At 39.7% G+C, this 20,121-nt stretch overlaps 1 protein-coding gene and 1 non-coding gene across 2 annotated transcripts in view; both read left to right on the top strand.

Annotated features, from left to right (window-relative positions):
* Positions 1 to 20,121, top strand: part of Parp1 (Poly-(ADP-ribose) polymerase) — a 101,802-nt gene that overhangs the window by 40,751 nt on the left and 40,930 nt on the right. Inside the window, exons 9-12 of the mRNA XM_083128504.1 lie at positions 709 to 872; positions 4,780 to 4,925; positions 5,736 to 5,793; positions 11,979 to 12,186. Of these exons, the coding sequence (XP_082984630.1) occupies positions 709 to 872; positions 4,780 to 4,925; positions 5,736 to 5,793; positions 11,979 to 12,186 (576 nt within the window). The remainder of the gene's footprint in view (positions 1 to 708; positions 873 to 4,779; positions 4,926 to 5,735; positions 5,794 to 11,978; positions 12,187 to 20,121) is intronic.
* Positions 11,779 to 11,904, top strand: LOC145993025 (small Cajal body-specific RNA 8). Its single transcript, XR_014442237.1, has one exon.

Genomic DNA, 20,121 nt, shown 5'->3' with positions numbered 1-20,121 from the left:
GTACAAATCAGTCAATTTAGAGTTCAAAAGCGGTAAATAAAGTGAAATTTCGCTGTTATAACAGTGAAAAAGCTGCATATAAAATGACATTTTGGTTTTAAAAATGTGAATATGATCTCAAATTTGATTTAAAAGCTGCTCTGTTACACAAAATAAACATATCCCTTCTAATAGCACATAAAGTCGTCGTTACCAGAATATTAAGTTTATTCCTGTGTAAAGAGGTCCATTTTTGTTTCTCAAGTGTTTGCAGCTGAATTAATCAATTTCCCGTGAATTGCATAACTCTCAGGATACTTCAGACTTCAGAAAATGTTGGGTCTGCATATAAACAGTAAATTTCGTGTTTAAAGAGTCTATTTTGCATTTTGCAGTTCATTTTGCATCATTTCGTGACAAAACAGGTTAGGAAAATGCACCTCACACCTTTCAGAAACATGAAAAATTAACATTACAATGTGTTATTTCACATTTCGTGTTTTCGTCAAAAACGAAATATGCGTACCTCTACTAATAACAAAAATATGATACAAATTCATCGGTGTTGGCTCACTCCAGTGATAACTATTGTGTGCAACTACTCCGTCAGCATATTTTCTCAACTGATACGTTTCTATGCCAATTTCATTGATAAATTATATGAGGTGAGTGTAGACTTGTTTGAATGTTTGTATGTATCATTAGTAATGGAGGCATATTTTATTTCAGACCCAAAGTGGAAAGAGCAGGTCCACCTTTAACCAACATGAAGTTCGTTATTGTAGGAAAGGTACAAAAATCCAGAAGTGCTTTGAAGAAGGAAATAGAACAACTCGGTGGAAAAGTTGTTTCTAACATTGACAAAACTGTTGCTGCTGTGATTTCAACACCAGGTAACTGACAATTTGTATATTGACAAATTTTGTTGTAATCTAGATATAGATTCACAAATATAGGTAAATACAGTGAAACCTTGATTTTATGTTTTTCAGAAGACCTAGGTGAAAAAGGCTTGTTATGCCAGAAAATGTAAAACTAGGCAAATTTTATAGCATTTTGCTGTATTGGAACCATGAAAATTGAATGTATAAGGTGCCATCAAATGAAAAGGTCCGACGGAAAATATCCCGATATACATATTACCTGTGACAATTCTTTTGGATGCTGTGTATACCCATAGGTGTATGTGCAATGTTGACTCTGGTGTCGTTGGGTGGTTGGCCAATCACCTCTCCTTCTCCCCTCCAGGTACTGGTGACTGAACAGTGACCATGGAAGAACAGCATGGTGTGATACGCTTTCTGCATGCTGAAGGTACGCATCCAGTGGACATTTACCGGAGAATGCAGGCTGTATACAGTGACAAGCGTGACAGTATGCAGTGGAAGCACCTAGTCACCCAACCAAAGAAATGTCGGGCAACAACTTCAGCCTGCAAATTGCAATGGGTCGGGAGCTATACTTCTAGGTTTAGAAATTTGGTTATCTACTTATCTTCAATATCCAGAAGGGTACAACTGAACCTAATATCCAGAAGGGTACAACTGAACCTAGAAATATGTCTCCCTAAGTTACCCTACGCAGCCACACATCTCCCATGTGCGATGTGTGGTGTTCCCAGTTAGCAGCGAGTGTTCGGAAGATGACTCGTTGGTATCTGTAGGAACTTTGTCTAAATCTAAACGGTTATACTAGTGGAGCACTCGCAGTATATCACAGTCAGGGATGCAATTAGATCCAACTCGTTGGAATGACAAATTTATTGTTCATTTGGGCTTGGAACAAGCATCTTGAATTTACGCAACCAAAAACAAACATTTACATACATGTTTACGCTCACAGCACTGTAGCATTTTACTTACTATATCTGGAACTCATCTTTGTTATGGTGACACACACATTAAACCAGACTTTGGACCCTTTGTTACACACACACACACTTTTTGAATTATGATGGCTCTGCTTAGTGGGGGGGAAACCTAATTGGCTGGCACCACCAAAACACACAATCCCGTGCTTCCTGAACCTTCTCCAAGCTATTTAGGGTACTGGTGAGGATAGATGGGTGTTGCACTCTTTGATTGAGATGGATTCCTGTCTCTAAGTGTATGATTGTTCACCTAATACAGCCACGTGGCCATGCACGGAATGTTCGTGACAAAGAAAATCAGCATTTTCAGTTTTTGTCACTTTTTAGCATGCCCGAATCCCGTTTATTGGCATGGATAACATTCCTGGCTGCTATCTGCCATTTGAGCCCATACTAGGCCTTTGAGGGACTCTGAATCACTATCTCGGCAGTTCCCCGTGATTTCCGGGTCATTGTGCTCACTCACTATGCATCCACATAACACGCTACTTGGACACGATCTTTCCTCCTTGAAAGCTAGTACAGAATAGAAATTCAAGGTGACTTCCTACACACTTAATAAAAGAAGTTTTCCATCTAGGCCATGACGTTGTGGCTGGGAGGGCTTCCATTGGCTAACTCAAGTCATGGGCAGCTTGGTTCAAGCAGTTCCAAGTCTGGCCACCAGGTGTCAGCTAGTACAGAATAGAAATTCAAGGTGACTTCCTACACACTTAATAAAGGAAGTTTTCCATCTAGGCCATGACGTTGTGGCTGGGAGGGCTTCCATTGGCTAACTCAAGTCATGGGCAGCTTGGTTCAAGCAGTTCCAAGTCTGGCCACCAGGTGTCAGATTAGGATGGAGCTTTTTAACTGCTCGATTGTTTTACTCCAAAAAACATTGATTTTTGGGGTTTCTTAAGCCCAGTTATTATAACTGGGGTAAATGAATGGTATTTTCAAGGAAAGGGGGTTATTCTGAACCTGCACAAATGTTCGCAAAATGTATGCAAAATGGCTTGGGTATGTTGGAAACAACTTATTTTGTTCTGGCCATTAACATGATTTTAAGCTGTTTATTAGGGTTTTTAGGCATTACTCTTAATTTCCGCTAATATTGGTACTACACAAAATGGCTTCCCATTTCATTCTGTCATGGTAGCCTTGAGTCTTGCACTTGAATGGAATAGTGTGGTGCTTTGTATTTGGGAATGTATGGCCAATCCTTGATTGGTCATAAAATCGTGGTGACCGTATTCTTCAATGACCTACTAGTGGAGTTCCTTTCAAAAGGACACACCATTAATGTCGACACGTACTGCGAAACACTGCGTCGTGCATCGTATAAGGCATGAGCGACCCGGCAAGCTCAGCACAGGCATAATTTTACTGCACGATAATGCTCGTCCCCATGTTGCCAATCAAACACAGGACCATTAAATTTCGTTATTGGGAAGTGCTCGACCACCCTGCTTACAGTCCTGACTTGAGTCCATGTGATTTCCACATTTTCGGCCCAATGAAGAAACACCTCAGAGGACAATGCTATGCATTGAATGCAGATCTGCAGGTGGCAGTGACAGAATGGTTTGCCTCACAACCTAAGGACTTCTTCTACCAAGGCATTCATCAGTTGGTACTCAAGCGGGATAAGTGCCTTACCTCATATGGCGAATATGTGTAGTCAATGTCAGTAATATACTCTATATGGAAATGGACCGTTTCATTTGATGGCACCTTACATAATGCAGGAAAATGTAAAATCTAACATAAAGTTGGAGTTCCTCTATTATCCATGGTAGACAATATATGGAATTCTATATCTGTACTGTAAATGTTTTTTGGACTGTAATTCACATTATCATGTTATAGCAATGAATTAGCCTATGACAGAATGGTTTAGAACACAATTTTGACAAATTGTCATATTTTTTTTTCTTTATTTGAAATCACTAAATACTACTTCCGTGGGAACTTTGGTGCAAAAATATTGCTGATCTTTTCTTTGTGTGTTGCCTGCTGTGTTTGTTCATATTTGTAATGTTGCTTTGCTGCATGTAACTTATTTTTTCATCAGTTGTGATATCGAGACAATCATGATGTATCAATTAAAAACCTGAAAAGTTAAGTGGGAAAAATGTATAAAAACTAGTTTTGCATGGAAACAATCATGTTGTACAAATTATAACGAGATCAACGACAAGTAATGTGACAAAAATGTACACAAAATATTTTTTGGTTTGGAGGCATAGTGAGTCTGGTGAAGGTGTATTTGATATTGATAGTTGGTTTGATTCATGTTCTACACCTTTCTGTTCATGAGATATTTAATAAATTTTGCATGTTCTTCAACTAATGAAAGCATGAAAAATACTAACAACTGTTTTTTGAAAGTTTTAATGATAATACATAGTGTATTTAAAGCGTGAAAGGTAAAAATGCAAGCGGAATAAGGAGAAAAGAAGGTGCTGAACTTGCGATCTTTCCTTCGATAGTTCCAGATGTGAATCTGAGAATGTGCACAGCATGCTTCATTTGAATGTATAGAATCCAATATCATTTCAATCTGACGATAATCATACAAATATATATAAAAATCCACCCTGTGAGTTTCAGCCCATAATCAACTATTTCATTTTCATGTATTGGTAAGATGGATTAAAATACATTTTAACATGGATATGATGACTGTGTTTGCTTAGATTGCTATTTCACTCTGTGTTTAAATCCACGATCCATATATGAGGACCAACTACTACAGACAAATTACTGTTATACATGAACTACTGGGCATCGAGCGGGTACCGATCATTTTGCTTTTTCAAACGTTATTCAGTTGTGGGAAGAAGCTGTCACTGCTGTAAGCTATCTAGCATCCTTCCAAACTCTTAGACGATTGAGCAAAAATCCCTCACTGCAGCACTCTAGTGAGTGTTTTTAATTTCTTGCAGATGAAGTAGAGAAAATGAGCAAGAAGATCAAGGATGCTGAGGAATTGGAGATTCATGTTGTTTCCGAAGATTATCTGGAGGAAGTGAAAAATGGAGGAGCAATTTTGATGATCACAAAGAAAAATATTTGCAGCTGGGGTTCCGATGTGAGTATATCAGCTGGAAACCTGACCATTTAATGCAATTTTAAAGAATACTTCACTATTGGAAATATGTAACTACTAAATCCTCTGTACATGTCGAACATGGGAACTGCATGTTTAATTTTGAATTTCACAGGAAAATACATAATATAACTTTATGAAACATTAAAATGCTGCGTTTGGCTGACAAAATATGGCAAAATATGTTGTATAAAAATATACACTAAAAAGTAACATTTCCAGCCTCTAACAGGGTCTTCAGACGAAGATTCACAATAAATTCTGCCTTGGTCAGCATTTTAATGTTTTATTAACATGGAAACAAGGCTAAACAGTGTTACCATAATATAACTATCTACGTCATACTTATATTGGTATTACCAGTCCTTTTTTGTGGTAGTACACAGCGGTATGCCATACCTGCATCTTTTCATGGCTGTCAATAACAATAATAATATTGGCTGATAATAATACATTGTAATCTGTATTGGCTCAGTCGTAGTATTTAAAATATATTTGTACAATGTCTATTTAATTTTTAACTTTCTACAAACACAAAGCTGTCTTATTCTGTAGGATCCTTAGAGCATGGATTTCACCCAAAATGTCTATTTTGTTCTTCAGACAGGTGTGTAGGCTTTCGCTGTAATATATATATATATATAAGTAAGTTCTGTTGCGCATGACATGTTAAAATGGCCTAATAATTTTTCAAGCATCAAGAGTGTGTTTTTGTACCATGGGGTAAGTGGGGTTATGGACAAATTCTAGCATTTTCTTTGAAGTGGATTTATTTAAATCTTTTTTTTTCAGCCTCATAAGAGAGTACTTGAAGCTGTAGAAGCCAAGAAGAGCAGCATGAAAAGTGGTAGTAAGTATTCATTTTGTTGCAAATATATTACTTTAATGTATTGTTAGAAAACCGTTAAGTAACCATTTTGAACCAATATCGATCCTGATCCTGAAGTGTAACAACATTTTTTTCCTGAGATTTCATCAAGTGTATGGGACCGGTAGCCAGCCACCCACCATCGTGAGGAAATTGGGAAGCTATGAATGAATAGCACAACCCAGTCAGAGAAACCTACAACTGGTTGTTTGTCATGTTGACCACATGTCACCCTGTAACTGGTTGGAGATTGTCTGCCCAGTCTGCTTAGGCATGTGGGAGTGGTGCCGGTAGTCAGTAGGTAGTTTCGGCTGACTGACTATTTGGAGGTTGATCAGGAGCATATATTGTAGGCTGTCTGCGAAGCCTGGAGTCTAGAGAATAAAATACAGGAGAAAAATTGATCAGAAATTGTAATCAAAATGATTCATATCGGTGAGATGATGATGGTGATTCTGGAGTTGGCACCCTGATTTCCTATGAGTTGGCACCCTGATTTCCTATGAGTTGGCACCCTGATTTCCTATGAGTTGGCACCCTGATTTCCTATGAGTTGGCACCCTGATTTCCTATGAGTTGGCACCCTGATTTCCTATGAGTTGGCACCCTGATTTCCTATGAGTTGGCACCCTGATTTCCTCTGAGTTGGCACCCTGATTTCCTATGAGTTGGCACCCTGATTTCCTATGAGTTGGCACCCTGATTTCCTATGAGTTGGCACCCTGATTTCCTCTGAGTTGGCACCCTGATTTCCTCTGAGTTGGCACCCTGATTTCCTATGAGTTGGCACCCTGATTTCCTATGAGTTGGCACCCTGATTTCCTATGAGTTGGCACCCTGATTTCCTATGAGTTGGCACCCTGATTTCCTATGAGTTGGCACCCTGATTTCTTAGGACCTGGTAAACTTATTTCTATTCATAGCCTAGGACCACGTGACAGTGAGATAGTCCAGATCTTGGATTCAGTATACGCCACTAATGTTGATGTTGTGCTAATCTGTCAATAAACTGTAATTGAATTGGTATTTAGTAGGGATGGGACGATATGAAATTTTGGCCGATACCGATAAAGTACCGATATAAAATTTACCGATACTGATAACCGATATTCTACCGATCCGATATAAAATTAGAAATGGTCCGGGAAGAACCTAAAAGGTTCATTGACCTCCTTAAAAATGTGTTTCAAAGTGACTGCAATGCAAGAAAAATTGCATATTTAGACATATACTTTTTAAAAAAGTAGGGCATGGAGATTATCCATAAAAATTACAACATAAATGGCAGAATTTTGCACTAAACTATCAGATATTTATCGATATATCGGATCGGTAAAATAATTGGTAATTTTACCGATAAACCGATACACTGATATACCTATATCAGCCGATACCGATAGAGTACCGATTAATCGGTCCCATTCTTAGTATTTAGTCAGCTTTTTTTATATACAGGGTGGGCACAAAGTCAATTTCCCCAATAAATGAAGAAATACATTTATTGGGGAAAGCAACTGTACCCACCCTGTATATGGAACATTCCATGTCAAAAGTGCCCCTGAATCTCAATTTCTGAAATTAAAATAAATGCTGTAACTTCCATTTGGATAAAAAATCCGGTATTATACCATATCTTCCTTAAACATTCCTATGTAGTTCAGTCCTGCAGCTGGCAGAAAAGTTAAGAATGTGCCAACTAAGATTGGAGGCATTGTACATTGTTAGGAGCGTTGAATGGTAAGAGGAGAAGGGAGAATTTAATTGAGGGGAATGACAGAATGCTTGGAGCAGGAGAGGTTAAGAAGTGGTGTTTTTTTTTTTTGGAGAGAAGATCAGTTGTTGTTTTGGAGATTGAGAGGGAGAAAAAGTTGATCTTCCGGAAAAGTTGGGAGTGAGTCTGTCATTTAAAGTTCAGGAGGAAAACTCAGTTTTAGAATCTTAACGATTTTGAGAACAGGGAGATGTAATTTGGAGTTAAGTTATCAACAACCAGTTAAATAGACTTTCTGTGTGTGTGAGATTAAGGACCAGCCATCTGATAAAACCTACTGCAAGAGACAGGTAAACCCTTTTATTGAAAATGACTGTGCTGGTTCAGTCGTAAAGGTATTTAAACCAATCTGTGTGTGCCACCTTTCATTTCAGTGTTGTTTAGATTATGTTAATTGTACATCCTTTGGTTCGATCCCGGTACCATTAAAATATTAGTTTTTCTTGTATGTACGTATTGCTTGCATTGTAGAATTATTTCTTTTGTAGTCTATGGTTATTGCAAGCATAAAAACACAGTTTTTCGTCATGATGTTTCAGGAGAACACACGCTCCCTTCATCAGATATTTATTTTTAGTTTGACTAAAGATACAGTTGTAACAATGTAAAAATCAAATAAAAAAACAAGTCTCAAGAAAACTAAAGGAAAAGAGAAATATGGACAAAGATGAGTTATCTATTAAAAATAAATTTGTGTGCATTCCATTCCACAAGGGATTCTCATTGAAAAATTTTTTAGATTTAATTTCAAAATTGCTTTTAGATCACCAAGAAGTTTGGAATGTACATTTAATGAATACAAAATCTCTACCAGATGTGGAAACCACAGGAATATATAATATAAGTTGTTCATGTTCAAAGGATTATGTAGGACAAACAGCAAGGAAAATGGCAATAAGATGGCACGAACACGATTTAGACATTATAAATCTAAACCCAAGAACAGGTTTGTCAGCTCACATCATCGAAGAGAAGGGTTATAAAAAGAGTAAGGGGAAACATAGATATGAATGTCTGGGAAGCTTCGTTTATTGCAGAAGAACACTGGGATAAAGTAAATAATGAAAATAGTAACATAGACTCACTATGGAGTTTTCTTTTTCATAAGTGGAGTATGCCACCATCTTTAAAATTTAATGTAACAGAAAACATCAAGAAGCTCTGTGAAAGCAATGATGTTTTTGAATTGCCTGATGATATTTGGGATTCATAATATTTTTTTAATAAAAATAATGTGTTCAAAATTTTTATCTGAAATAAAAATGAAACAGACTGCTTGTTTTTTCACAGTTATGCTGCTATATTATAACAATGTAACATTGACAACATCCATTGTATAACGGATTCTCTCTTTTTATTTAAAAAATTCTTAACCATTGTTATAACTGTATCTTTAATCAAACTAAAAATAAATGTGTGATGAAGGGAGTGTGTGTTCTTAAACGTCACAACGAAAAACTGTTTTCTTATGCTTGTAATAACCGTAGACTACAAGGGAAATAACCATTAAAATATGTTGAGTCACCGTGATTTGGTATTATTCATTGTGGTAAACTGTACTCAAGAGTGTTGTTTTATGATACATAAATAAGTTAAAAGGTAGAATGTATTTTACATATTGTTGTGTTATTTTAACTTTTTTATTCACAAAATGTTTTCGTATTTTGTCCCACCTGTGACACCAAATACAATTAATTTATCCTTTTATTGTTACGTTTTTCCTTCAACTCCACTAGAATATTGGGAGGTCAATTGCCTTCTCTCTTTGTCTTAAATAATTTATTTCTCATAATGTGAAAATTCACAGAAATTAAAATAAATTTCTTATTAAGTAAAGAGACAGTATTTTATCTGTTCCACCCATGACACAATATTGTTCACTTTCATAATTCATTGCACAGAAACTATAAGATAAATGTTGCTTAATTATCAGTAGAATAGTTGCTTTAATGTAAAAAATATGGTCTGGGTGTCCCACTCATGAAAATGGAATGCCCCTCATGTACAAGGGTTGATCAAATGAAAAGGTATGAAACATCGTAACAACGGAATCGTTTATATAATACCGATGCCGCGATGGGAGAACGTAGCGTGATATGTAGGGGTGAGATTGGAGTCGCCACGCGGCATCGGAGCATGCAGGGGAACGCGCATGCGCAGGAGAGAGCAGAGGCTCCGATACAGAGTGCCGTCCAAGTGACGCGGCAGTGCGTGTTCGGACAGGATGGCGTTAACATTGGCAAATTCGACTGTTGAGGAGCAGCGAGGTGTTATCCATTTTCTGACAGCTGAAGGTGTTAAACCGGCCAATATTCATCGCCGGATGGTGAACGTTTACGGGGAAGGCGAACGACGGGGCTGCTCACGGAGGGTGTGGTTCTGCTCCATGGTAACGCACATCCACACGTCTCCAGGGTCACACACGCGGAACTGGCCAGGTTCAAGTGGGAGCAGCTAGACCATCTGCCCTACAGTCCGGACTTATCCCCCTGTGACTTCCATGTGTTTGGTCCCCTGAAAAAGCATCTCAAAGGAAAGCGCTTCACCTCGGACAATGAACTCAAGGATGTTATGAAGGACTGGGTCGCGTCACGGCCAAAGGAATTCTGGGAAAAAGGAATAATTTGGCTCGTTCATCAATGGGATCAATGTGCTCAGGCCTATGGAGGATACTTTGAATAAAGTATTCATTTACACCGACAGTGTCATTTTGTACCTTTTCATTTGATCAACCCTTGTATATATTTTGTTTAAGGGGGAGAGGGACAATTTCCCCTAGGCCCTTCTCTCTGAGGCAGCTGCAAGCACTGTTGCCAACTTACGTCTTTTGAGGCCAGATCTGGCTCTTTCGTGCACTCGCTTGGCTGTGAACTGTGGCACCCGCCCCCTGTCCCACTATGCATCACTAGCCCCGGACATAGACCAAATTTTGCCATGCACGTGACGTGATATTATTATATTGGCTGCGTCGTCTCAACCCCCCCCCCCCCCTTTTCTTACCTCCCAGCTACTTTTATATAGTGCCTTGACTGAGGTGAAGATGACAATATTGTTATCCGGTAATCCTTTATTTTTGATTCATACAACCATCGGTCTATTTTTAAGATGGGTGATGCCGTCAGATCTAGAAGGTGAAAACTAAGAATAGATTGTCATCACTTTAAAGTTACCGGTAATAGCAGCACCCCCTCCCCGCCCTCTTGACAACTAAAATTACCATGGGAGGCACTTTGTCCAGCCTTCGTAAATCTATCTCCTTGAAAGTCAACTTAGCTCAATTTAAGGTGAAATTTAGCTCTTTTATGGACATCAGGTTTGGCAACACTGGCAGGATGGCTGTAGGAGGCAAGGAGAAATGCATTACGCTTATAGGAGAATTATTTTACTCGTTTTCTTGGAGATATCAAGCTTCCGATGGCGGAAAAAAATATATGATCGGGTAAAGGATCCATTGAAGATGATCTTTGCGCTAGAAATAGTCTAAACTCCCATTTGTTTAGCCGTAACTTCAATTTGAAGTTTTATGTCCATAAGGAATACATGGGATTCTGTAAATACGTATTCATCACATTTTTCAAACATGGTATCTAGCTTAATAATCAACTTTAAAAACCGCTTCCACTTGCAACATGGGGAGAAATTCATACTCTCAAATTATGCGTGGATTTTCTTTAGTAGCAGTGCCCATTTTATTTAAATAAATGCATAACTGGTTTCGAAATTGTACCTCCTCACCTTAAGCAAGTCAATAATTTTGACCCCTGATGATTGGCCATAATACAGTAAAACATCATTAATTCGGACTAAAGGCAGGACAAGTTGACTGGTTTTACAAAAGTCCGGATTAACTGAAATAACCTAAAAGAACAGTAGAAAGTGCATTAAAACTCCGTTTATAGCAACAAAACACATTTATTATGAAGTATTTAAAGGTATAGGTGTAAATACACTATGCAGTGCAGTACAAAGTTTGCGGGAAACAGAATTTCATCAGCGGTTGACTGCCTTTTCTTTCGAAAGTTCTCTTGTTGACTTGTAGCCACGCATTCTGCTTCTTCTTCTTTGTTCTTCTTCTTTTTTGGCCTTTTGCCTGTCCGGATTAAGCGAAGTCCAGCTTATCGGGGTCTGGATTAACGAGATTTTACTGTATTTGTTTCTTTGCTGTTTATAATATCTATACTAGTGAGTTTGTATTGTGGGAGTAGATACTCGAGCACTGTAAAGAATGTAGTGCTTGACACTAAGTCTCCCAATATCAACAGCCTTCTGATGACTGTAATATGATAAGTGCCTGTTTACAGACAGATACGGGGCTAACACTGCTACATAAGTTTGATCTTGTGTGTAAACCAAGTACTAAATATTTTTACATGCTAAGCTTTGTCAATTTTATTAGGTGTGTTCACAAGCAACGTTCCATCAAAGGTGAAGTTGAAAGTGAAGGGAGGAGCAGCCGTTGATCCTGATTCGGGAATGGATGACTCCGCTCATGTTTTTCAAGAGAGAGGAGATATCTATAATGTAGTCCTGAATCAAGTTGACTTGCAAAGCAAGAAGAATTCTTATTACAAGCTCCAGATTCTTGAAGCAGACTATGCCAAAAGGTAAGTAGAGTCGAGCCACAATCCTTGGTACCTGTTTTCTTCTAAAGTGGGTAGAAACTTATGACTATGAAGCTCAGGGTGTTACTGTAACTCTGCTCTCTCTGCATTTTTGTGTAATGTTTTTCAGATATTGTTGCACCTGTATTTAGAATTGTTCTCAGAAGAAAGTTCAAAAGATCAACAATTTTTCACACAGTTATTTGTTAGTTTGTTTTTATTAAGTTAAATCCAATCTTCGGTCTAACGTGCAAACTTGGGGATCCGGCTATGGGATGGACACAGGTTCGAGTCTCTTCTTGGAGGAAGCAAAACAACTTTTCCTGAGATGTTGGCATTTATGTAGGACTGGTGGCCACCCACCATTGTGAGGAAATTGGGGAGCTACGAATGAGTAGGATAACCCGGTCATAGAAAACCTACAAAATGACTGGGTGTTTGTCATGCTGACCACATGTTACCTTGTAACTGGTTAGATGATTGTCCACCTCTGGTGGGAGTGAGGTCGGTAGGCAGGCAGTCACTGGCCCGCATGGGCTGTATGCTGTGGATTATAATAATATTTGAATACATTCAGTATTGCACATGTCAAGTTTATTTCTGTATAAAGGTCAATTGCTTTTCAAATATTTGCAGCAGAATTAATCAATTTTTCATGACTTGCGCAAGTCGCAGGATAATTCAGATCTCAGAAAGTGTCACATCAGTAAATTAACTCTAAATTTAATGTTTAAGAGTTTATTTCACATTTTTTACTTCATTTTGCATTTTGTAACAAAACATGGTAGGAAAATGCACCTCATTCCTTTCAAAAGCATGATGCGATCCGCGTTTGCGAGAGAGACAAAAGACAGACGATATATTCGGGAGTCGAATGGCTTCGTCTACGCGGCTGGTCCAGGGATACGTGCCTCCAGGTTACGTTGCCGAACGATAGGATAGGTTAACCTAACCTACTCACCCACTCTGGGCTTGATTGAACCTATGAAACTACTCTGCTGTGCAACCTGGACGCACCCATCCCCGTGCAGCTCTACGCTGTCCTCCAGTGACCATTAACATGGAGGATGTCCCCAGTAGACCAACATCCATTCCGAGGAATGATTGCTGGTTTATCATAGGGACTTTCAGCCTAGTTATTCCGGAGCGAGAGGTATGCTTCCCGGACTTACCCGCCCAAACATGAATTGATAAATCAAGATGTTGGAAAGACACATTTAATATTCGGGGTATTGTTACATTTAACTATATACAAGCACTGCACAAACTTATAGGTTTGATTTTACATATGGAACCAACAAATGGGTAACAAAAACATGGTACTTACATATTCTGCATTCACCTTATCACACCTGGGCCTTGTTGCACACACTTGTCACTCCAACTATAAATGGGGGGTTTCAATGAATTTGCACTAAAAATATAGCGTTATCTTAATGCATATGGGTATTGGCTTGAACATGAACTGTTTCAGGGAGCTGTAAGACAAAGGATGTGCCTATTAATTATGGATGTCTTTGGATACAAAGCATCATGGTTTCCTGAGGGCTCATTGTCCTCACCATGTGGTTTTGAGAATTTCAGAATTTTCATGGATATTGGTTCCATGCACTTTAAGGCACTTCAAGTGCTGTAATTCGTCCATATTATACACTACAGGACTATTCCCAAGCACTTATTAGATATTTCACACAATGGTGACTCCATTGTCCTCTCTCCACTGGCCTACTCTGGCCCAAAACTTGGAGCGATGTTAACTGTACCAACTGTTAGCAAGAAGTGAAATCAAGATGGCTTCCTCTCATGTTAAAAGCTATCTCAGACTCATTGTCTGGTAGCCACGCCCATGAGGCCCTCTGATTGGTTCACAGCACCTTGGGTTACTTGCCTTTATCAAGTACCTTGAGAAGCCCAATAGATGGCAGTCTAGTCAGGGCTAGTTCCACTGACTCTCACCAGATGGCTCTGGTGCTGTGAGACCGATTGTCTTTTGTCCAAAAACATCGATTTTTTGATGTTTTTGTGGTTTATTTGTACTAATAATTATGACTTGCAGTTATTTTCAGGGAAAGCAAGTTAATTTGTGCTTGCACAAATATTATCCTGAAAATATCTGTATTAATAAAAAAATTGCATGAAAAGTAACATGTGCTCTCTGAATTCTATCTGTCGACAAAAGGTTGTTTTTTTGATAACCAATGAATTTTGGTCTGGGGCTTATTATTTACTTAATATTTTGATGTTTTATCATACTTTTACTAATTAGGCCTAATTTCTGTTAATCTTAACCTATTTGGGAATGTCTATTCCTATTAATTCTACCTGAATTGAATTGGCCTTGTACTTTGGTTGGAGTGGAGTGCTGCCTGTATGTATTGGGGATGTATACCCAACCTTTGGTTGGTTATACATATCCCGGGCCCTCGGGAAAAGAAAAAGGATACGTGAAGCGGATCATTTTTCTTTACCCTTTACTACACTATACCCAAATACATACACAAAAATATTTATATACACACTGAATCGTTATGACCACGCTGGTCCGAAAAGAACATATACATGAAAGAAAAATAAATTTGCAATTATTCTTGCCCGTCACTTGGATATATGTTTGAGATATTGTTCTGTTCGATATATCGAACGATTTTCTAGACGGTATATACATGGTTAATATAACACACACTTAAAAGTTTTCAATAAATGATTTTAGTTATCCATGTTATGTCTGCTTTTTGTCGCACTGAATACAGTTTTTGTATTCGAACTGAATTGCTTAGTAGTTTTTAGGTACGTATCTAATGTATCTGCCCCTCATTCACTTGAGGGTGCAGTACCTTCAAAAAATGTTCACCATACACCTTGGTATGTTGTCCACATTTGATCACCTCACAATTGTTCTTCAATATCTCCTTAGGTGGAGATCCCTGTCGCCTGGCTTTGTGCACTTTGCGTTGCCATCAAAAGTCTTTGTTGCTCGCTTGGCCGAGCAATGCTTCGACCTGGCTGCCCATTGGGATTGTGTACAATCTGTGGAATGCACTCATTTTGTGAAGTCTGTAGGATTGTCATGGTGGTTCGTTTCTGGATGTCAATGTTCGATTACGAACCCCTGACACACTCCCTGCTTCCCCATATTGCTGGAACGCTGAAAAGATTGTCTCTAGTTCCTGGTATAATATGCTTGGGGGTCTGCTGCTGCCCATGACACCATGCACTTTTGTATGTTTGCTCCGGGGTTTTGTGGTGACACTGAGGGGGAGTTGGAGTGATGTACTCACTGGCCCCACTTCACACGCAGGCTTTGACCTTACCCTTGTTGGTTTTGGGTTGTTCCTCATAAACAACCCTATATGTTTGGGGGTGCTTGCATATTTCTATTACCGCTAACCCTGGCTTGGTCGAACCTAACCTATCGGTAGTGCAAATACCCAATGATTGCTAAACAATATTTTGCTTGATTGGTAGTGAGTGATCTAGCCTAGATTTGTACTCATAGGGAAATAAATCTCTATATGACGGTTGGACTCACTTTTGTGTCCAACAACGAAATGGCCCTGGTCGACAATAATGAAATTACCCTTTATACCACAATGAAATTGCCTTGGCATATAATACTGAAATAATAGGCTTCTGTATACAACAATGAAATTGACTTTTGCATACAACAATGAAATTGACTTTTGCATACAACAATGAAATTGACTTTTGCATACAATGATAAAATAATCCCTTACATGATCTTGACAAAAATTTTTCTACCCTATGTACAAATGGGTGAATGTCACAGACCAGACAGAACCTCATCCACAAAACCTCTGACCTTTAACATATATTAATACTAGTGTTCAAAAAATGTGTAGCTTTTTCTCCTCATCTTGTACCTGTTGTACACTCCTATCCGTGCGTCTTACCCTGGATGCACTAGAGGGATACCAATACCTCTTATGCGACTAATACTATAGCGCAGGAGCCGTACCGTCGCGTACTTCTCTCCTAGGTCCTACTGATATCGGGTTTAGGAAGAAACGTAGAGCTGACGAGCAGACATCTACAGTTTCCATGGGGAAGTATCACAAGGGTACGAGGGTGGAGCCATTTGTGCGCAGTTACTCGTCTTACCAACAGACAAAGCAAGTCGTAGGGAAACGGCTGCACCCCGTCGGGATTGAGGTTGAGTCCTCGTTGAATTCAGAGGCCCCTTGGCTTGAATTAACTTCTTTGAGGTACTCTCGATGCTAACACCGGATGTAGTAGTCTGAGCTTCTCAATGTAATGACTATACACCTTATAGCTACACCTCCACAACTTCATGTTATTGACATGTTGGTTGGGTAGGCTCTTACCGCTAACACAATGAACAAGATTAAATATGTTATCCGTCACCTGATCACTACAAACTAATGGACCGAAGAAGGTGTGGAACAATTTGTGGGTCTGTCCCTCTAGAGCTTTGCTTTGGAGATGGGATTTAAGAAAAACTAAATCATACACTTTGATCACAGTCCTGTTTTGCTGTGATTCATTTACCTTATTGTTGGCTTTGTTTCGCCTTTCGGCCGTCCGGGATACAGCCATGAACAATTGCTGATCCCATTCGGTTTGTTCACCTGTAGGAATATGGAAGTGTTCCATAACGGGGTTCCTGAGTGAAACATGTAGCCTAAGCTCTGCTGGTGCGTACCCAGTGGTGTCATTGATCGGGTGATTGATAATGCTAACCACTGCTGGTAATTTATCTGACCATGTTTTATGGTTTTCATTGCACATGAGCTTTAAGAGCTTTCCCATCTCGAGGTGCGTCCTCTCAACTAGATTGGCGGATGGGAGATACGATGGTATAAACAGAACCTGAATTCCCATATTTTCAAGGGTTTGAGTGAATTGCTTGGCCCTAAACTGGGGACCATTGTCCACTACAATTCTTTGAGGAAGTGAAAAATGTACAAAATATATATCGATGAGTTTCCTCAATATTAACGGAGTGGTGGAATTTCTGAGTGGGTATGCCATTATATATCTTGAGCACCCTTCGAGAATGGTGAAGATGTACTTCTCTTGGCGCTTACTGGTTGGGAGTGGGCCTACGAGGTCGCAGAACAGGGTTGCTCCTAACTGTTTGACATGGTGGGCCTGCAAGACTTGCCGAGGGGGATGAAGGTTCGGTTTCACCTGCTGGCATTGAACACAGTCAGTCACCCAAGCCTTGACTCCTCGCCTCATACCTGGCCAGAAAAAACTACGGAACACCTTATTGTGTGTTTTGTCTACTCCTGGGTGCCCATCATCATTGTGATATGCTGTGAGCACCTGTGAAACTAAAGATTCGGGAATGTATATTCTGAACTTATCGGCAAAGTGAAAGTCTTTGACCACTAGCAGGTCATTGACCATTTGGTATTGCTTGCTCCAATTTCTGCACCTAGGATTGCTATCCTGTTCCCCCCCCCTGCAGGTAATCTATGATTGCTTTGGACCTGGGATCCCTTTCTTGCTCTCTCTGGAGATCGTCTCCGGACAGATTAGCTATGGGTTGGGGTAACACTTGAATTCGGTTGACACGTCTAACCATCTCTTGCTGTCTTTCCGGGATGCGGGATAGCATATCCGCTAGACAGTTCATACGACCAGCCACATACTCCACATCAAACTTGTAGTTCTGGAGTTTGAGGAACCACCAGGTGAGGCGTACGTTCCATGAATAGGCTGAGTTGAGCCACGATAGACTCTTGTGGTCGCATAGGATGGTGAAGGTCTGACCTTGCAATAAAAATGAGAACTTCTCTATGCACCATACGATGCTTAGGAGTTCGAGTTCTGTGGAGGTATATCCTAACTCGTAATTCTTCAGAGATCTGCTAACGTATCCCAATGGCCTCTTCTCTCCTTCGCAATATTGGAAGCAGAATCCCCCCACCCCTGATCCTGAGGCGTCTGTCTGGAGGTAAAACTTCTCTGAGAAGTTGGGGTGAAATAGTTTGCAGTCCTCCTGGACTACTGACTTCAGTGCTTCGAATGCCTGTTGGGCATTCTCGTCCCACTGCCATTTGGATCCTTTTCGTAGCAGGTCGTAAAGAGGTTGGGTGTATTCATTATAGCTGGGAATGAACTTACGAATCCACCCGAAAGAACCTAATATTTTCTGCAGTTGTTTGATATTAGCAAGGGGGTTGCAGGTTGGATATGGATTCCACATATTCCGGGCACATGGATATGTGTTTGGAATTGACTATGTGCCCTAGGAACTTAATTTGTTCTCTGGCAAATGAACATTTGGACAATTTAAGGGTCATGTTAGCCTTTTGAAAAATGGCAAGTACCTTACTAATGTGGACTAAATGTTCTTCAAAGGTGGCAGAGAAGATTGTGATGTCATCGACATATGCTAAGGCAAACTCCTCAGTACCACTCAGCAGTTTATTCATTACTTCAATGAACACCTGCATGCTATTGATGTGACCAAAGATTAGTCGCTTAAATTGGTACATCTTGCCATTGAAAGTAAAAGCAGTGTACCTCCTAGACTCCTCTTCTAGGCCTATCTGCCAAAAACCAGAAGATATATCTAAGGTTGAAAAGTACTTTTTACCTTGGAATTGTGTGAAAATTTCCTCCATGTTGAGGGGTTTCAATTTTAAAGGCAGGATAAGTTTGTTGATCTCTCGTTGGTCTAACGTGAGACGTAGAGATCCATTAGGCTTTTGTACTACCAAAACTGGGGATACATATTCAGAATTTGAGGGCTCAATTATGTCCCATTCAATGAGCTGTTTGATTTCCTCCGCTACACCATCTTTGTATTTTACAGGGATGGGATAGTTTTTTCTAGCTACATACTCAGACTTGTGGAGGGTAATTTTGTGCTCGTGAATGTTGCACTTGCCTGGGCGGTCACTGAAAACAGTTCTCATTTGACACAGTGTTTCAAACAACTGTTCCTTTTGAGCTTGGGAGATACTGGTTGCATTGTTTGCGACATCTCGTATCTCGGGTATGGATGCCATGTCAGACTTCTGGAAGGTATCCAGGGGAAATATATCCAGCTTGTGGATCTGTGCTTCCTCGTCTTGACTTGCATCGGGACCTATCGGCAAGAACTTAGTGATCGTGGAGTGTGACCCTTTTCTGAACATTAATTGGTGGGATGAAAAATCTATTTGTGCATTAATCCCATATAACCAGTCTAAACCTAAAATACAGTCTATGCTGAGTTCGTTTACGACCACGAACTCTACGCAAATCTCCGTACCTTCGACAATGACACCTACTGAAGCAGTTCCTAGGATTTTTTGCTTTTTAGCACCTGAATAATCTACTAACTTGATATTGTCACACTTAATGAGTCTGGGCCGGGATGCATTGTGCGTGATCTGTTTCCACATCTTGGAACTCAGCACAGATACCTCAGCTCCAGAATCGACAAGCGCTTTGGTAGGTACATCCACCAGAGTCACCTGTATTACCGTACCATACCTATTGTTATGCTTATTTATAGGGACTACACAATTGTTACTGGAGCTACAGAACTCATTCTCTATTGAGTCGTATTCATCCAAATTCAAAAATGCTATATTTACTAACCTAGGAGGATTTGTTACACCTTGGCCACCATCACCCCCTGCGAGAGCAGCACTGGCTAGTTTCCCCGAGGGTTGGTCGTAGGGCAGAATGGCATTCATCTCACTCTGTTGAGATCCCATTTGTTTACCCTTGGGTGTGTGACCTGGTTTGGTGAACCATTTTACCTCATCGAGTGCATTGAGTATGGTATCCATACCTCGTGGGCTGAAGTGAACCAGGTCGGGTCTCATGTTTTGACCGTAACCCATGGTTTCTTCGAACAGCGACATGTTCATTTCTTGGCCCTTGTGCACAAATTTCGATGAGGAATCCAGAACCCTTACATTGCTATTATCATCAAGGGATAATATTTTTGCAATT

The sequence above is a fragment of the Lepisma saccharinum genome, chromosome 9, assembly GCF_977018435.1.
Source record: "Lepisma saccharinum chromosome 9, izLepSacc3.1, whole genome shotgun sequence".
NCBI lineage: Eukaryota > Metazoa > Arthropoda > Insecta > Zygentoma > Lepismatidae > Lepisma > Lepisma saccharinum.
Note: the sequence above shows the minus strand (reverse complement) of the source record. Positions and strands in the feature narration are given on the sequence as shown.